The sequence below is a fragment of the Mobula birostris genome, chromosome 2 (assembly GCF_030028105.1).
Source record: "Mobula birostris isolate sMobBir1 chromosome 2, sMobBir1.hap1, whole genome shotgun sequence".
NCBI classification, from domain to species: domain Eukaryota; kingdom Metazoa; phylum Chordata; class Chondrichthyes; order Myliobatiformes; family Myliobatidae; genus Mobula; species Mobula birostris.
This window is the reverse complement of record NC_092371.1, coordinates 203,706,094-203,727,020: the sequence shown is the minus strand read 5'-3', so window position 1 is coordinate 203,727,020 and position 20,927 is coordinate 203,706,094. Positions and strand designations below refer to the sequence as shown.

The 20,927-nt window shown below is 41.2% G+C and overlaps 1 protein-coding gene across 1 annotated transcript in view; it reads right to left on the bottom strand.

Moving 5' to 3' along the window:
• The window catches only part of hs1bp3 (HCLS1 binding protein 3), a 117,983-nt gene that overhangs the window by 7,890 nt on the left and 89,166 nt on the right, over positions 1–20,927 (bottom strand). Inside the window, exon 5 of the mRNA XM_072251328.1 lies at positions 7,455–7,600. Within this exon, the coding sequence (XP_072107429.1) occupies positions 7,455–7,600 (146 nt within the window). The remainder of the gene's footprint in view (positions 1–7,454; positions 7,601–20,927) is intronic.

Genomic DNA, 20,927 nt, shown 5'->3' with positions numbered 1-20,927 from the left:
CAATGAGATCTCAGTGTTCTTGTACATCAGTCACTGAAAGCAAGCATGCAAGTACAGCAGGCAGTGAAGAAAGCTAATGGCATGCTGGCCTTCATAACAAGGGGAATTGAGTATAAGAGCAAAGAGGTCCTTCTGCAGCTGTACAGGGCCCTGGTGAGACCACACCTGGAGTACTGTGTGCAGTTTTGTTCTCCAAATTTGAGGAAGGACATTCTTGCTATTGAGGGAGTGCAGCGTAGGTTCACAAGGTTAATTCCCGGGATGGCGGGACTGTCATATGTCGAAAGATTGGAGCGACTGGGCTTGTATACTCTGGAATTTAGAAGGCTGAGAGGGGATCTTATTGAAGCATATAAGATTATTAAGGAATTGGACACTGGAGGCAGGAAGCATGTTCCCGCTGATGTGTGAGTCCAGAACCAGAGGCCACAGTTTAAGAATAAGGGGTAGGCCATTTAGAATGGAGTTGAAGAAAAACTTTTTCACCCAGAGAGTGGTGGATATATGGAATGCTCTGCCCCAGAAGGCTGTGGAGGCCAAGTCTCTGGATACTTTCAAGAAAGAGATGGATAGAGCTCTTAAAGGTTATGGGGATAAGGCAGGAACTGGATACTGATTGTGGATGAGCAGCCATGATCACAGTGAATGGCGGTGCTGGCTTGAAGGACCGAATGGCCTACTCCTGCACCTATTGTCTATTCTTGTTCAACAGCTGATTCAATTTTTCTCATGGTGGTGCTGTGCTATTTTTGTTACCCTGCACACGTTACATTTTCTTTATATTCATGGCATGTAATAATTTTTACTGTTAAGAATGGATATATGATGAACAAATGCAAGACAAAGACTGCTTACCAGAAGCACATAAATTCAGAGTTGGAAATGAGGTGATCCCAAGCTATCTCATTATATATTCCAAAATCCAAAAAAAAAATCTGAAATTCAAAGCACTTCCGGCACCAAGCCTTTTGGATATGGGGTACTAAACCCAGGGGTGCAGTGCTAGCTGGAGCGCGTCTGGCACCTCTTTAAGAAAAAAGCCAAAATAAACAAGCAAATTAATTATCTGAACCTACTAATATTTTAAAATAGCATGCTTGGATGGTTTGCAAAACTATGTTTATCCACTGCTAAAATCCTGGGATTTTTATGTATAACAGACTCTGGAGTTTACAAAGAATGGTGCCAAAAACAAAAAAACATCCAACAAGTGGCTGTTCTGTGAATGAAAACATCTTGTTAAATCCACTCACTGGATTTTTTTTGTTTTTGGCACCAGTCTTTGTAAACTCTAGAGTCTGTTGTGTGTAAAAATCCCAGGAAATCAGCAGTTTCTGATATACTCAAATCACCCTGGGCGGCACCTAATTAATTAGCTTGTTTATTTCGGCTTTTTTCTTAGAGGTGCCGGATGCTCTCCAGCTAGCACTGTACCCCTGACTAAACCTGTACTAACAAATGTATCTCTTTAAAAGGCCTTAAATTACTGACAAATTGCCAACATTTGCTAGGTCATGCGTGGATTGGGTCTCAAGATTTGTTCCTGAGGCCTATTCTTCATCCAAAGCCTGCTTTGTCTGACAAGATCCATGCTGGCTGCAAAATGTAAGCATGTCTGGCATGTCTGAAAACATGTACAGGAAGCAAGTGCAGCAAGTCCAGTAAGTGGGCCAGACCAAGCACAATTAGAGCCATTGTCTATCTCTTCTGAAAAACTTGCCCCTTTATAAGTGTACTTTGTCTTGCACTATCAACCCTTTAGCTACCTAAATGCCTCTTGGATTTTGTTCAATGCAGGCCTTCCCTTTCTTCCTCCACCCCTTCACTTCTGTTATATATTTCCTTCTCACTGTAACCATCAGGTAGGAGATACAGAAGCCTGAAGGCACACACTCAGCGATTCAGAAACAGCTTCTTCCCCTCTGCCATCCGATTCCTGAATGGACTTTGAAGCTTTGGACACTACCTCACATTTTTTAAATATACAGTATTTCTGGTTTTGCCTATTTTTTAATAATCTATTCAATATATATAATTGATTTACTTGTTTATGTTTTATTTTATTTATTATTATTTTTTCTCTCTCTGCTAGATTATGTATTGCACTGAACTGCTGCTGCCAAGTTAACAACTTTCCCGTCACATGCCGGTGATAACAATTCTGATTCTGATATCAAACTTCTTGATTCTTTTCCATTCCAGAAACCTTGAAATGCCCATTTTTTTCTCTCTGTACAAATACTGAATGGTCTGTTGACCGCAGCCGAGATTTGATGCTTAGATTTCAGATTATGCAGCAACTGCATATTTATTTTGAATATTGTTTAAAGTCATTAAACATTCACTTATCCCTAACAATATTCCTTATAATACTTACTGCCTGTTATGCATATGGCATTTAGGGCAGCAGTGGAGGTCCTCCATCTCTGTCTGTCCATACCCTCACACACAGATAAAGAAGGATTCTTTATTGCTGGTGCCATAACAAATTTTCTTTGACCAGTCAGGGTTGTCAGCTCTGACCTGATTCCTTATATTAACTTCATTTAGTTAATCAGATTTCCACTTCTCATAGTGATTAAATTTGAATATACATGAACTATTAGATCCAACCACTAGATTATTGGTCCAAGAAAATTAGATTAGATTCAACTTTATTGTCATTGTGCCGAGTACAGATACAAAGCCAATGAAATGCAGTTAGCATTTAACCAGAAATGCAAAGAATAGTGATACTTACAAAATAACTGCGAATAAAAAGTAATTGCTACAGCACACAAATATAAAAGTACTGAGACAGTACAATATGGGTGCAATACTGCTTAGTGCTGTGATGTGAGGTTCAGCAGGGTCACAGCCTCAGGGAAGAAGCTCTTCCTGTGCCTGCTGGTGCGGGAGCAGAGGCTCCTGTAGTGCCTACCGGATGGGAGGAGAGTAAAAAGTCCATGGTTAGGGTAAGATGCATCCTTGATAATGCTTTTTGCCCTGCCCAGGCAGTGTTAATGATAGATGTTCTCAATGGTGGGCAATTGGGTGCCAATAATTCGCTGGGCAGTTTTCACCACACACTGGAGTGCTTTGCGGTCCAATACGGGACAATCGCCATACCATACTGAGATGCAGCTGGTGAGTATGCTCTCAATGACAGCGGTAAAAGTCCGTCAGTATCCTGGGACAGAGGTGAGCTTTCCTGATGCTCTGCAGGAAATAAAGGCACTGTTGTGCCTTAGTGTAAGTGATAGTTTGGTAGCAGAATGGGATCCAGAGCACCTGGTCAGAAAGTGGATGGATGGAGAGGAAGGTAGATGTCAGGGCCAGTAAAAACAGACAGGGGAAAAATAATAGGCATAATGGGATGGATAGTTTGAAATGTGTGTATTTTAATGCTGGGGATATTATGGGTAAAGGTGATGAACTTAGATCATGGATCAGTACATGGAACTATGATGCTGAGGTCATTACGAAGACTTGGTTGAGAGAGGGACAGAAATGGATGCTTAATGTCCCAGGATTTCAACGGATTAGAGAAATGTAGAAAGGGAGGTAAAATAGGTGGTGGAGTTGCATACTAATTAGTGATAATATCACAACTGTACTCAGAGGGGAGATAAAGGATGCTTGACTACTGAGTCTATATGGGTAGTACTCAAAAATATGAAGGATACAATCACTCAGGTAGGTTTGTACTATAGACTAACTGGATATGCAGGCATATTACAGAAAACAGTAGGGTTGTTGTCCTGGGAGTCTTCAACTTCCTTAATATAAACTGGGACCTTCTTTGTGCAAGAAGCTTAGATGTAGCTGAATCTGTTAGATGCGTTCAGGAGGGCTTTTTAAATCAATATAGAGATAATCCAACTCTTTTATACAGAGAGTGGTGGGTGCCTGGAATGGAATATCTGGGGTGGTGGTAGAGGCAGAAACATTACGGCTCTTTAAGAAACATTTGGGTAGACATATGAATGAGAGGAAAATGGAAGGCTATGAACATTGTGTAGACAGAAAAGATTAGCTTAGTTAACTATTTGATTACTAATGTAATTGGTTTGACACAACATTGTGCGTTAAAGGGCCTGTTCTTGTGGTGTACTATTCTATGTTCTGTTAGTATGGTAACATACCACCCCCCACCCCCACTATTGACCAAAAAAAAGACAGCAAATTAAAGAATAATATATTAAATTGGTTGCATCTGCAAAAGGTGGTAAATTCTAGCAAAATGTTAAAAAATTGCAATCTTCAATGATTGTGAAAATTACCTAATGTGAGAATTATAATTATATTCAAAAGCCCAAATTGAAAACTGCCCTGGCATTCTTCCAAATTTGTGCAAGTAATTCTTGAACATCAAAAATACATCACTTAAATAGGACAAAATAACTTGTTCCCCTGTTTTAAATTAATATCCTATTAACACTACTGTACAGATTTCTCCAATGAGAAAGAGAACAAGTCTTTCTAGGAATGGAGCAATATAATCAATTTCCATGACAAAATGCAATTGCTCTGTATATTACAAATCAATCAACCGCAAGATAAAATCATAAGTACTGAAAATGAATGAACATACAAGCTGTAATAGAAATATTATTAATTAATCAAATACAAGGAACTAAGGAGAATTTAAATTAATGAAGGATAACTGACAGCCATATTCAACATCAGCAAGGTTTCACTTGGTTTTTTGCTACATCTCTGAGAATATCCTCAGAGAACCAGATTAAGTGACTGAAAACAGCTCTTTCTAATTTGCTGTGGAGTATGGTTCTGCTTTTCCTTTGCCAATTTATGACAGGAAATTAGTACAATCATACTGGAAACTCAGGGCTAAATTTCCTTGAATGGCAACCAGCACAAAATACCAGACAAAAAAATGAAAACATCCTTTCCAGTCCACATTCATTTGACAAAATCCAACATTCAATATAAATGACTCATTTGAAATAGTGAGTGAAAGAACGACATCTTGCAGGGCTACAGTTAATTGAAAACTGCAAGTCTCGTCGGGAGTGTGTCACTGTTTGAGCCAATAAAAAGAAAGGAGGCGTAAGTGTGGCGGCCATTGTGCGAGTGGGGCAGTGTTAGAGTGGTCCAGGTTTGTTTCAACAGGCTACAGTGAGTATAGGCTTGGGCCAACAGAGACACAAGCTCTAAGTAAGTTTCCTGTAAGTTTTCCCTTTCTGCAGTACATAACTAGTGTGCTGATAACAGGCCCAGAGTTAGTGGTATGTTCCTTATTTGAAATGTGGGAATTTTGGGAGACTTCTGGCCTCCCTGATACCTACATCTGCACAAAGTGCACCAAGCTGCAGCTCCTTAGGGACTGTATTAAGAAACTAGGGCTGCAGCTCGATGACTTGGCTCATACAGGGAAATGAGGAGGTGATGTATAGGAGCTAAAGGGAGGTGGTCCCTAAGTTGCAGCTCTAAATTGCAGGAAGCTGGTACCTGGGTGACTGTCACTGAAAGAAAAGGGAATAGGCTAATGCAGAGTACCCCTGTGGCTGTTCCCATCAATAATAAGAATACCCCTTTGGATACTGTTGGGAGGGACGACCTACCAGGGAGAAGCTGCAGCAAGCAGATCTCTGGCACTAAGTCTGGCTCTGTGGCTCAGAAGCAAAGGAGAAAGAAGGGAGAAGAGATGAACTGTAGTGATAGGGAATTTGTGGTTAGTTGAACAGAAAGGAAGATCTATGGACAAGAACAAGATTCATGCATGGTTTCTTGCCTCCGGGGTGCTAGAATCAGAGACATCACAGATCGAGTCCACAGCATTCTTAAGTGGGACCGTCAACAGCTAGAGGTCATGGTCTATAATGACATGAGTAGGATGGGTGACAAGGTCCCACATAGTGAGTGCAGGGAGTTGGGTGTTAAGTTAAAGGACAGGACGTCCTGGGATGTGATCTCAGGACTGCTACCCATTCCACATTCTAGTGAAGCCATATATTGGAAGATCATACAGTTTAACACATGGGTAAGGAGTTGGTACAGGAAGGAAGGTTTAATATTTTTGGATTATTGGGCTCTCTTCCAAGGAAGGCGGGACCTTTACGAAAGGGACGGTTTGCACCTGAATTGGAGAAGGTCTAATATCCTAGTGGGAAGGTTTGCTCATGCTGCATGATGGGGGTTAAACTAGAGTTGCAGAGGGATAGGAACCAGAACACCAGAACATATAGTGGTGGAATGCTCCAGACTGAGGAGTGCGGTAGCACAGAGGGAACTAGGAATACAGGTCCATAATTTCATGAAAGTGGCGTCACAAGTAGATAGGATTGTTAAGAAAGCTTTTGGCACATTGGCCTTCATAAGTCAATGCACTGAGTGCAGGAGTTGAGATGATATGTTGAAATTCTATAAGACTTTGGTGAGGCCTAATTTGGAGTATTGCATACAGTTGGTCATTTACTTTCAGGAAAGATGTAAATAAGGTCCAGAATGAGGGGTCACAGTTTGAGGATAAAGGGGAAGTCTTTTAGGACCGAGATGAGGAAAAACTTCTTCACACAGAGAGTGGTGAATCTGTGGAATTCTCTGCCACAGGAAACAGCTGATGTCAGTTCACTGGCTATATTTAAGAGGGAGTTAGATATGGCCCTTGTGGCTAAGGGGATCGGGGGTATGGAGAGAAGGCAGATACAGGGTTCTGTGTTGGATGATCAGCCATGATTGTACTGAATGGCGGTGCAGGCTCAAAGGGCCGAATGGCCTACTCCTGCACCTATTTTCTATGTTTCTATGAGGTTGAAAGAGTGCAGAGAAAATTTACAAGGATGTTACCAGGACTTGAGGAACACAGAGCTATAGGAAAAAGTTGAATAGGTTCGGACTCCATTCCCTAAAAGATAGAAGACTGGGTGGAGATTTGATAGAGGCATAAAAAATTATGAAGGGTATAGATAGGATAAATGCAAGCAGGCTTTTTCCACTGAGGTTGAGTGAGCCTACAACTGCGGATCATGGGTAAAGAGTGAAAGGTGAATTGTTTAAGGGCAACATGAGGTGGAACTTCTTTACTCAGAGGGTGGTGGGCTTGTGGAACGATCTGAATTCTGAACTGCGACTGATTCAATTGGCATCAGCATAACTGGGAAATCACCATTTTATTTCTGAAATGAGGTAAGTTTTTAATGACTTTCTTCTGCCACTAGCAGCATAAATCACAAATTGAAATCTCACAATGGCAAGTTCTGAAGTTAAATCAAATAGATCTTGTAATTTGAGCCAATGAAAATGGTAGGTTTTGACAAATGTCCAGCAGTGCAACTCTTCTGAGGAAAGGGAATGAGGCAGCCCCAATGAATGTGGGTAAAATTATCTTAACCCCACATTATGTGTTTCAGCCTTACAGTCAGCATAGGACAGTCAGTAAATTCTGTTAGCTGGTATCACTCATTTGTACAGAGAGAAATGCTGTTATTGCTACCTTCTGAAGCAGTACTCACCTTCTCGAAAAGGGGATTTCTTCATAGCTGTTGTGGATGAACCTTTAACTGGTTCAAAAAGTCCAGCATCAGCATCCACCTCCTCAAAGAGAGTAAACTTGTGTTTTGTCTTCTGCTGAGAAGGCTCAGTGCTCTTCACTTTATACCTGAAAAAGTGTATGTAACGTTTGTGTATTAGATCACGTGAAGGGAGTCACCTTCTAATGGTAATGCTGAAACGGGTCTTACTTCATCAGCTATCATTGGGCAATGATGAACACTATTTTACAAGGCTTCCAAGTATGATTACATCTGCTTTGAAATGCAATGCTATTTTCTAGTTACTTCACTGCTTCTTTTCATGGAGAGTTTTGGCTATGAAACCAGAGATCAGATAATACTTGCATTTAGTTCAGAGTGAGAGGTACAAATATTCCAGATGACAAACAGATGTACAATGTACTGAAAATATCCAATAGTTACTGCCCAAATTGCACTAAATAAAGTCATGCAAGAAACAAGCCCTTTGACGTCTTTGTCCATCTACACTAATCCCATCGTATTCAGCATCTTACCTACTCCAAACTCACACCGCCATCAGTCAGTGGATCACAAGCTTCCTGACTGACAAAGTGCAGCAAGTGAGGCTGGGGAGCATCATTTCTAGCACCTGGACAATCAGTACCGGTGCCCCCCAGGGATGCGTGCTCTCCCCACTGCTCTTCTCCCTTTACACTAATGACTGCACCTCACAGGATCCATCTGTTAAACTCCTGAAGTTTGCAGACGACACAACTGTCATTGGCCTTATCCAAGACGGTGATGAGTCTGCATACAGACAAGTGGTGGAATGGCTGGCCCTCTGGTGTGGTCAGAACAATCTGGAGCTAAATACGCTCAAGACTGTGGAGATGACAGTGGACTTCAGGAGGAGCCCCACAATACTCCCCCTATTCACTATACCCAACCGTATTTTGTCTGCTGTGGAGACCTTCAGGTTTCTGGGTGTCACAATCTCCCAGGACCTGAAGTAGACACCCAATGCGGACACTCTTATCAAAAAGGCTCAGCAGAGGTTGTATTTCCTACGTCAACTCAGTAAGTACAACCTGCCTCAGGAGCTGCCGATTCAATTCTATTCAGGAATAATCCAGTCCGTTCTCTGTTCATCCATCACTGTCTGGTTTGGATCAGCTACCAAACAAGACAAGAATAGACTCCAAAGAACCGTCAGGGCTGCAGAAAGGATTATTGGTGTGAAGCTGCCCTCCATCCACGACTTATATGCATCTAGAGTCAGGAAGCGAGCGAGCAGCATCATTGTAGACCCATCACACCCTGGACATCACCTGTTCCAACTCCTTCCTTCTGGTAGGTGCTTTAGATCACTGTATGCCAGGACAAATAGGTATAAGAACAGTTTCTTTCCGTATGCCATCAGTCTTATGAACACTTGAATTTTAGTCTATTATAAACCAAATCCACCTGTACATACACAGGTATACCTCATTGTATGTAGATCACGATTATTTGCACTATTGTTTTGTTTGCTTTTTGATTCTGTACAGCGAGAGCTCAGGGAAACCGGCATCAAATTCCCTGTATGTGTCCACATACTTGGCGATAATAAAGGATTCTGATTCTTAAGTGCCTACCTAAATGTTCTTAAACGTTGCGATTGTATCTGATTCCACCACCACCTCTGGCAGCAGATTCCTGACATCAACCACTGTGTAAAACACTTACCCTCAAATCCCCTTTAAAACTCTTGCCTCTCACTTTAAACTTATGCTGTCTTGTTTTTCATACTCAAAACTAATATTTTGCTGTTGGCCTCCACTACCGCCGCCGGCAGCCTATTCCACGCACTCACCACTCTCTGCATAAAAAGCTTACCCCTGACATCACCTTTGTACCTACTTCCAAGCACCTTAAAACTGTGCCCTCTCGTGCTAGCCATTTCAGCCCTGGGGAAAAGCCTCTGACTATCCACATGGTCAATGCTTCTCATCATCTAATACATCTCTGTCAGATCACCTCTCATCCTCTGTCACTCCAAGGAAAAAGGTTCACTCAACCTATTCTCATAAGGTATGCTCCCCAATCCAGGCAACATCCTTATAAATCTCCTCTGCACCCTTTAAGGTTTCCATGTCCTTCCTGTAGTGAGGCAACCAGAAATGAGCACAGTACTCCAAGTGGGGTCTGACCAGGGTCTTGTATAGCTGCAACATTACTCTTAAACTCAATTCCACAGTTGATGAAGGCCAATGCACTGTATGCCTTGTTAACCACAGAGTCAACCTGCGCAGCTGCTTTGAGTGTCCTATGGACTTGGATCCCAAGATCCCTCTGATCCTCCACACTGCCAAGAGTCTTACCATTAATGCTATATTCTGCCATATTTGACCTACTGAAATGAACCACCTCACACTTATCTGGGTTGAACTTCATCTGCCACTTCTCAGCCCAGTTTTTCATCCTATCAATGTCCCGCTGTAACCTCTAACAGCCATCCACACTATCCAAAACACCCCTAACCTTTGTGTCATCAGCAAATTTACTAACCCATCCCTCCACTTCCTCATCCAGCTCATTTATAAAAATCATGAAGAGTAGGGGTCCCAGAACAGATCCCTGAGGCACACCACTGGTCACCGACCTCCATGCAGAACATGACCCATCTACAACCATTCTTTGCCTTCTGTGGGGAAGCCAGTTCTGGATCCACAAAGTAATGTCCCCTTGGATCCCATGTCTCCTTACTTTCTGAATAAGCTTTGCATGGGGTACCTCTGACCTTTGAACCAAAGGGTTTAACTTCACTTGTTCCATCTCTGTGCAGTTCCATCACCCTACTGTATGGACTCATTTTCAAGGACTCTTCATCTCACGTTCTCAGAAATTATTGCTTAGTTATTGTTTCTTTCTTTTTGTATTTGCACACTTGGCTGTCTTTTGCACACTGGTTGAATGCAAAGTTGGTGTGGTCTTTCCATGATTCTTTGGTGGTTATTAAAGTAGTTTGGATTTATTGAGTATGCCTGCAGGAAAAATAATCTCAGGGTTGTATATATGGTGATTACTTCGTTAATAAATTTACTTTGAACTTGATCATTGAATTCTCAAACATTACTGTTACAGTACCTTTAACAGGAGGACAGCAACAGCTCGAGAAAGAAGCACACTATACTTTCTCAAGGATAATTAGGGACCAGCAATACATGGTGGCTTTCTCAGCAAAACAAACCCAGAAATTAATTTTAAAAAGTCACCATGAACGCATCAAAGTCTCTCTAAATATTAAAACAATATACTTAAAATTTATGCAAATCTTTCAGTCTGAAAACACAATCATTATTTAAAAAGTTTCTTATCTACCTTAATTGAATTGGAGTTGAGATTACTCTTGAGAAATTTGCCTTACCCTAGGTTTTATTATTAGGGAAAGGACCCTTTCCCCTCCTTCCTGCAATTGCTTTCCACATGAAAGATGAAATCATCAGTATAGTATGTACAAGTCTAAACTGGAGCTGGCACTTTCCACCAGGAAGCATCTTTCCATTTTCTGACTGAAACTGAATTCCTTAATGGATTTTTCATGAGTACGTTTGTAAGAAAATACACAATTACTGAGAGGCCTATTTTAGAACAATGCAAATTTATTTAAGGAAGCAGGAAAGATAACAAAAGGAAAACAGAAAAAATAGAATTGTCAGCTTACAGACTATAACCACCTAGGCACAGAGTTAAATCAAGATATATTTTATCGAATGCCTTCTGCTCACATCTAGCAGTTCCCTTGTATCCTGCTAGTTACATCCACTTGATGCAATAGATACTACGATTCTGTGATTACTATTCTAGCCCCAGAGAGTCTTCTCAGCGTGCTGTATCGCTGCCCTCACCGTGTTATGGATCCCTGCTGTCCCAGCAGAGTCTACTGTGAATATACTCTGTGATTTATCAGTCATGCATTTCTTCAAGATGACTCTGGTTTTCCTACCTGCAATCATTGGGATTAATTTCCTCTTCCTGTATTTTGGATAGTGTTTGAATGTAAATTTTTGGCAGCCTCACACATTTCCTTAGATCTTTACTTCTTTCAACAACCTTAATTTATTTGGTGGGCAATTTAGTCCAAAGTGCCGTTACCAATTAACTGGACTGCAACAACTTTCACTTGCTTGCCACTCATACTTTATTTATTTGTGTACAGGGAGCACAGCTCAGCCCATCACTAAACTGTTCTGAAGTCTGAACAAAGACGTTTCATTTTTATACAGCTATTGACTAATTGGAAACCTTGTGTATGTGCAAATTCCTTATTTGTATAATCAATCATACAGGTGTTAATAGCCAATAGAAACTACAAGCCAATAGACAATAATTGAGTATAAGAGCAAAGAGGTCCTTCTGCAGCTGTACAGGGCCCTGGTGAGACCACACCTGGAGTACTGTGCGCAGTTTTGGTCTCCAAATTTGAGGAAGGACATTCTTGCTATTGAGCGAGTGCAGCGTAGGTTCACAAGGTTAATTCTCGGGATGGCGGGACTGTCATATGTCGAAAGATTGGAGCAACTGGGCTTGTATACTCTGGAATTTAGAAGGCTGAGAGGGGATCTCATTGAAACATATATGATTATTAAGGGATTGGACACGCTGGAGGCAGGAAGCATGTTCCCACTGATGGGTGAGTCCAGAACCAGAGGCCACAGTTTAAGAATATGGGGTAGGCCATTTAGAATGGAGTTGAGGACAAACTTTTTCACCCAGAGAGTGGTGGATATATGGAATGCTCTGTCCCAGAAGGCTGTGGAGGCCAAGTCTCTGGATACTTTCAAGAAAGAGATGGATAGAGCTCTTAAAAGATAGCTGAATCAAAGGTTATGGGGATAAGGCAGGAACTGGATACTGACTGTGGATGATCAGCCATGATCACAGTGAATGGCGGTGCTGGCTCAAAGAGCCGAATGGCCTACTCCTGCACTTATTGTCTACAATACCTTAGAGTTAAAAAGTAATTTTCCAATTGTTAGTGTGATTTACATTCATTCATTTATCACATGTGCATCGAATCATACAGTGAAATGGGAATTTGCATGAACAACCAACACAACCTAACAATGTGATGGAGGCAGCCTGCAACTGTCACCACACCAACATAATATGCTCACAATGCTTAACACAACAAAACAGAGCGGAGCAAGCAACAAAACAAACCCTGCTGCTACCTCCCTACATACTTACACAGTCCTCTGACTTGTGTGCGTAAGAGGTCACCGGGTCTTGTGCCTCCTGCCCACCTGTAACTTTGATTGCTGAATGCCCCAATGACTCACTGACCAGTGGCGGGGCCATCGCTGGTCTGAAACCGACCTCCAACCACACATGTCCCCTGTCGGTATCACCGGCCATTGAATGAGGAACGAGCACTAGACTCCGGTTTGACCTCTAACTCCCCCATATGCCTGTCACTGAAGCCTAACCTGACCCCCAACTCCTCTTTCTGTCCCCAAAACCATCCTTATGCACCTAAAAGCCAACTGTGTGAGCCATTGACCTCAATGGAGACTGCAGCACAGCGCCATCCAGACGGGCGTGTGTCCAGCATACTTCACTTGCATCGTTGTCTTGGGATGCCAAACGGTCTCACATCCTCCCATGTGGAAAATGGACTAAGCTCTCAAGGACCTTTTTCGCCTTGTCTATAAACAATCGCACACAGTCTGCAAGCTATCCTTGCCTACTCACCTTAACCCTTGCCTTGCCAAAGCATTGACACAAGCATTTAATCTTATCCACTTATTACAAATGCATTATCATCTCCCCACTTCCTACAATGGGTCATCCTTTTTGGCATCTCTTGCCATCTTCCAGTTTTTAAAAAAGATATTCATTTGTTTAGCCCAGCATTTATAATGCATCCCAAATTGCCCTTGAACTTGGAGGTTCACTGGACCATTTTAAATCGTAGTTTAGACAACCATATTGCTGTGTGTCTGGATATCTGCTATGGCAGATTTCTTCCCTTGAAGATATTAATGAATCAGATGGTTTCTTAACAAAATCCCAAGTTCCTCAGTCACCATTAGTGACACTGGCCTTTCATTCCAGATTTACCTATTGAAGCTACGTTCTCCCTCATGACTTCAAACTCATAACTTCTCACTGATGTTTGAGCATCTAGATACCGGTCCAATACAATCTGTTTTGTCTCATATCTTGTTTCATATCACATCCAAAATAACAGCAAAAATGTTGGAAATGCACGTCATTTCAGGCAGTATCTGTAAAGACAGTAAAAGCTTAAAAGAGTTCAGATTAGCAGAACTACTTCATGTTGAACACTTCTACAGATGTACTGTGACAGGTTGCATCACTATCTGGTGGTGGGGGGGGTACTGTGAAAATCAAAAGAAGCTACAGAAAGGTGTGAAGTTAGTCAGCTCCATCTTGGGTACTAGCCTTCGTAGTATCCAAGACATCTTCAAGGAGCAGTGCCTCAGAAAGACAGTGTCAATTACGAAGGACCCCCATCACCCAGGGCACACCCTCTTCTCATGGTCACTGTCAGGAAGGAGGTACAGAAGCCTGAAGGCACACACTCAATATCTTAGGAACAGCTTCTTCCCCTCTGCCATCCGATTCCTAAATGGACATTGAACCTATAACACTATTTCACATAAAAAATATATACTGTATATTATTTCATTTTGCACTATTTTTATCTATTCAATATACATTTATATACTTATATAGGCATCTGTTAGTCTCATGAGACCATGGATTTGCGCCCTGGAAGGTTTCCAGGGTGCAGGCCTGGGCAAGGTTGTATGGAAGACCAGCAGTTGCCCGTGCTGCAAGTCTCCCCTCTCCACGCCACTGATGTTGTCCAAGGGAAGGGCACTAGGGCCGATGCAGCTTGGCACCGACGTCGTCGCAGAGCAATGTGTAGCTAAGTGCCTTACAACGCACTGCCTCAGCTGAGGCTCGAATTAGTGACCTTCAGATCACTAGACCAATGCCTTATCCTCTTGGCCATGCGCCAACATTTATATACTTACTGTAATTGACTTATTTTTTCCTATACTATCACATATTGTACAGCTGCTGTTAATTTAACCAATTTCATGACACATGGCAGTGATAATAAACCTGATTCTGATTCAATGGCCCTTCAACAGAACTACTTCTACTGAAGGGTCGTTGACTTGAAACATTACTTATTTTATTTTTTTACAATAAAAAATAAACTTGCAATTGTCCCTTGGGGTGACATGATGGTACAGTATAGTATGGTATAGAATTCATGATATTTGTGATATGTCTGTGGAAGTCTCAATACATTGCTTTCAGCTGTCAGTTTATTGCATAAAACCAAAAACACCAGAACCTCGAGAAAACACTGCTACTGTTTTGAAGTTGTGTCACGATATATGGAAGAGGACTTGACGTTTTTGAAAAATTGTGGCCAGTTGTCAAGATATAACAATGAGTGTCTGCATAATTTTCAGACTTCTAGCAAATTTTCAATCTAGACACTGAAGAGACTCTTACGGTTGAAGGGCTCTGCAGATGTCCTGGCTTCCAGGGTCAGTTTATCCTGGTACTTGCAGCCAGTTTTGGGAACTAACAAGGCTGCTGACTTTTAACAGTGTGAAAACTTTCCTGCCACACAATAATCGTACAGTGGGTATACAAATAGTGGTTTGAACTTGTAGTTTGACACAACACGTAAATTAATCTTCACTGCAGTACAAGGAACAAGTGTGTGTTTTGCTCACTCAGGATGCAAAGTACATTTGGAAACTAGTAAAAGGATTGTTTAAAAAATACTTAAAGATACATGGGACTGATTTTGTACAGTGGTTATTAATTTATACAGACCCCACCCCCCAGCTGTCTGTAAGGAGTTTCTACGTTCTCCCCGTGACTGTGTGTGTTTTCTCTGGGTGCTCCGGTTTCCTCAAGCAGTCCGAAGATGTACTGATTGGTAGGTTAATTAGTCATTGTAAACTGTCCTGCGATCAGGCTAGGGTTAAATCTGGGGTTGCTGAGAGGTGCGTGTCAAAGGGCCGGAAAGGTCTGTTCCATGCTGTGTCTCAATAAAATAAAGTAACTTTCCATAGTCACTCTCCAGGGTATTTGGTTAGTGTCCTACTATTAGTCACCATAAAAAGACTCAATTATTTCTCAATTATGCTTCATTCGCCAAATATAAGTCAGCAAGGAATTGAAATTCATGAGTCACCCTTGAATGATTAAATCCTTTTGTTAAAAGTGTTCACATAGGAACCTTGTGCAATTTAGACATTTAACTTCTCTTGCAACCAACATTTTTCTGTATTTTGTAGAGATAAAATGGAGGTGACACTAGCTTAAAACGTCGGTGATATAGCTGTTTGTGGCCTTAAAAAATGTATCGGTACATCAATAATTCATTTTTTAAAAATCTTTACAGTATTCAAATTAAAAGCAATGGAATAATACTGAGCAGCATCCAAACTTGTGTCGGTTTAAAGTAAAACGCGCAATTTAGAGATGGCATTGACCTTGCCTTTCAACAAATTATTCACTTCAACTGCTTAAAAGCTGACAGGTGATAATTTTATTCGTAAACATATGTAGCTCCCAGTCTCAATTCCCCTCAGCTTCATCACCTATAAGGTTTTCATTTCAACCTCAGACACAGAATACTATAATGCCACCAACATGAATGTTATTGGAGGCTGATCATAATGTTACTAAACTGCAACATTTTTCAACAGCTTTTGACTGTAAACTACAAAGCACCATGCTATTGTGAGGACACAGAAAGCACATCTACAGTCAGTTTATCATTGCTGATACATGGCTGTACTTAACTAGTTTCAGTGTTAAAGGTGCACCATCACTAGCTTCGCAGGGACCTGGGCTAATATATTTTTTGTTGCTGTATGTTTTTTCTGCTATCGTAACTCAATGTGCCATGTACAGAGTGCTGTGTTTGACTGTTGATACCATGTTTGGTACCTTAGCCCTGGAGGAATGCTGGTTCGTTTGGCTGTATATACGTGTATGGTTGAATGACAATTAAACTTGAACTTATAAAAGCATCTTGACCACCTAATAAAATTACAACCAGTGTAGTAATCATACTTTGTTTCTGAGGCACTGGAATTGATGGTCAAATAACAGCAACCAAGCAATAGCTGCATCACTGTCTGGTATGGGGGGGGGGGCGGGTGGCACTACTGCACAGCCCCGAAAGAAGCTGCAGAGGGTTCTAAATTCAGTCAGCTCCATCTTGGGTACCAGCCTACAAAATACCCAGGATGTCTTCAAGGAGCGGTGTCTCAGAAAGGTAGCGTCCATTATTAAGGACCGCCAGCACCCAGGGCATGCCCTTTTATCATCAAGTAGGAGGTACAGAACCCTGAAGGCACAAACTCAGCAATTCAGGACCAGCTTTTTTCCCTTTGCCTTCCAATTCCTAAATGGACATTGAACCCGTGAACACTACCTCACTTTTTAAAATAAATATTATTTGTTTTTTGCATGATTTTTAATCTATTCAATATACGCATACTGTAATTGATTTACTTGATTTTTTTTTCTCTCTTCTTCTATATTATGTATTGCATTGAACTGCTACTGCTAAGTTAACAAATTTCATGACACGTGCCAATGATAATAAACCGGATTCTGATTCTGAAATGTATACTTGTAGTTGAATTCTTGGGAAGGATTTGTCAACAAGCTGTAGTTTTGGTTATAATGCAAAGCTTTTGTAATGTTACTATTCAGTAATTGGTCTAATAGTTGTACCCAAATGAATTTTAAAGCATACATTTGAAAATACTAATCATAGCTTTATCTAAATCATAATAATTTCCTAATATTAATAGCCAAAGCAAACTTCCAGCTGAAAAAATCAAGCACTATTGACTGTCTAGACCAAGTAAACTAGGATCTGCCAGCACGTAAAGAAGCATTGAAAGAGCATCATCCTCTTACAAACTTGATATCCTAAATAGGGATATTTTACTGGACTCGAGTTCTTGGATCATAACTGATGCCACAAACAGCCAAGTGACCAACTTTAAAGGAGAAATAACTCCCAAAGACTAAGAACTAGGCTGCAAATTCAAACTTAATTTTAAATTTTAAGCTTTTACTTGGCACAGATTATTACTTCATTACATGCTCCATTGGGCAATAGTTTATAATTGCTGCTATCTAGCTTTCAAGAAAGGCACTTAAGTGCTTTATATAACTTAAACACTTAACTGTAATTCAAATAGAGAACAACACAGCTAATTATACTTTCTTCTTTACCCCATGCCTCTGGGTAATGATATTATTATATCGATGTGGAGTGCATTAATGAGCCTGCATTTGTAGGAGAGTTAAAAATATACAGTTGTAGCTATTATGAGGGGCTTGCATTATGAATCTAATTTAGTCCACTTTAAAAAGATACATACAGAAAAATGAAGAGGCAATAGACAGGAGCTACAGGGAGGTAGTTGCCCCTGGCTTGCAGGAGATGGGTAACTGGGTATCCGTCAGAAGGAGGGGAAATGAACAGCCGGTGCAGAGGCCATTCCCCTCAATAACAAGCTTATAACTTTAGATACTGAGCCTCTTGCGATGATCTTTGAGTCATCAATAGGAACGGGAGAAGTACTGGTGGATTGAGGGACTGAAAATGTTGTTCCCTTGTTCAAGAAAGGGAGTAGAGATAACCCAGGAAACTATAGACCAGTAAGTCTGACTTCAGTGGTGAGCAAGTTGTTGGAGAAGATCGTGAGAGGCAGGATTTATGAGCATTTTGAGAGACATAATCTGATTATGAGAGTCAGCATGGCTTTGTCAAGGGCAGGTCGTGCCTTACGAACTTGATTGAATTCTTTGAGGATGTAACAAAACACATTGATAAAGGTAGAGCAATAGATGTAGTATATAGATTTCTGAAAGGCATTTGATAAGGTTCCCCATCAAGGATCCTTCAGCATGGTGTGTTGCCTCTCAGGTGCCAGGGTACGGGATGTCTCAGATCGGGTCCTGCATATTCTGAAGGGGGAGGGTGAGCAGCCAGTTGTCTTCGTTCATGTTGGTACCAATGACATAGATAGGACAAAGGAGGAGGTCCTGAAGAGAGACTTTAGAGAGCTAGGTAGAAAGCTGAGAAACAGGACCTCCAGAGTAGTAATCTCTGGATTGTTGCCTGTGCTACGTGCCAGTGAGGGCAAGAATAGGATGATTTGGGAGGTGACTGTGTGACTGAGAAACTGGTGCGGAGGCAGGGGTTCTGATTCATTGGGATCTCTACAGTATGACCTGATGGGTTACACCTGAACCTGAGGGGGTCCATTAACCTTGCGGGCGGGTTGGCTGGAGTTGTTCGGGTGGGTTTAAACTAATTTGGCAGGGGGATGGGAACCAGAATGACAGTGCTGAAGGTGAGGTAGTTGGCTTACAAACAGAAGCAATGTGTAGTGAGACCCCTAGCAAAGAGAGGCTGATGAGAGGGCAAAATTGCAGTCAACAGGATGAGTTGGAACATAAATGGTGGACAAAATTGAAAAAGGTGAACACGATACTAAAGATGTTATATTTGAATGCACGCAGTATACAGAATAAGGTCGGTGAACTTGCAGCACAGTTACCGACTGGCAAGTATGGTGTTGTAGGCATTACTCAATCATGGCTGAAAAAAAGATTATAACTGGGAGCATAATGTCCGAAGATACATATTGAATCAAAAGGATAAACAGGAAGGCAGAGAGGGTGGCATGGTTCCATTGGTAAAAAATGAAATTAAATCATTAGAAAGAGCTGACGTGGGGCCAGAAGGTGTTGAATCATTGTGGTTAGAAGCTTAGAAACTGTATGGGTAAAAAGACCCTGATGGGAGTTATGTACATACTACCCCAAAAGGTAATAGTAGTGCGGTCTACAAGTTACAACGGGATACAGAAAATGCATGCCAAAAGGGCAATGTTACAATAAGTCGTGGGAGATTTCAATACTCAGGTAGATTGTGAAAAATCAGGTTGGTGCAGGATTTCAAGAGGGGAAATTTCTAGAATGCCTACAAGATGGCTTTTTAGAGCAGCTCATGGTTCAGCCCATGAGGGAATCAGCTATTCTGGATTGTGTGTTATGCAATGAAACAGAATTGATTAGGGAGTTTAAGGTAAAAGAACCCTTAGGGGCAAGTCATCATAATATGATCTAATCCATTCTGACGTTTGAGAAGGAGAAGCTAAAGACATTAGTATCAGTATTACAGTGGAGTAAAAGGAATTACAGAGGCATGAGAGAGAAGTTGGCCAGAATTGATTGGAAAAGAACACTGGCAGGGATGACAGCAGAGTAGCAATGGCTGGAATTTCTGGAAGCAATTCTGAAGGCACAGGATATATACATCCCAAAGAGGAAAAAGTATTCTAAAGGCAAAATGATATGGCTAACAAGAGAAGTCAGAGCCAATACAAAAGCCAAAGAGAAAGCATACAATAGAGCAAAAATTAGTGTGAATTTAGGGGATCGGGAAGCTTTTAAATATCAACCAAAGGCAACTACAAAGTTATTAAGAAGGTAAAGATGGAATACAAAAGTAAGCCAGCCAATAATATGAAAGAGGATACAAAAGCTATTTCTATTTTGCCTGACTGGAAGTAGATACCTTCATATAATTTTTCCTCATTACATTGTACATGAACTATTCTTATTTATTCACTCACCATTTACTATCCATATCTCCTTCTTGTCTCTTGTGCATTCTTCTCATAGCTCAATTTCTGACCAAGATTTGTATCATTATCAAACATGGCAACTTACTTGGTTCCCTCCATCTAATAATGAGGGCTCCATCTAACAGAGTTGACCATGGATATAGTGTCCTAGCTATCTTGATACACAAGCCTGGGTAGTATGATATGGAGAGAAAGTTGTTTCCCATGTAGCAAGCTCCCCCTCTCCACGCATCTGACAAACCCGAAGGAAAGGCAGAGACCCAAATATTTTCTATCTATTGCTTCACTCTCATCCACTTTGCAAGCTACAACCAGCATAATAGAATTGTTAAGCAATGTGTAGTGACTCCACCCAATCATACAATTTTCCATTCCCCTTAGTACATCTTTCTAATAATCAATTGCAACATCTTCCCTGCTATTGTTAGTCTAAATGGCCTTTAGCCCCCTTCTTTCTCTATCCCAGATAACCAGGGAAATGGAAATTATTCCACCATGTTCCCTCAGTTAGTGACTTGTAGATGATGGAAAGCCTTTGGGATGTCAGGGATGTTAGCTACTCAATGCAAGACATCTATTCTGTTCTTGTTGTCAGTGTTTTCTGTGGTTAGTCCAGCAAGATTTCAGATCAACAGTCACCATTTCAACAATGATAACGGGGCACCCAGTAGATTGGAGATAGTCACTAAGCGTTTGCTGAACGGACGGAATTTTACCTGCAATGATCAGCCCATGCCCGAGTGTTGTC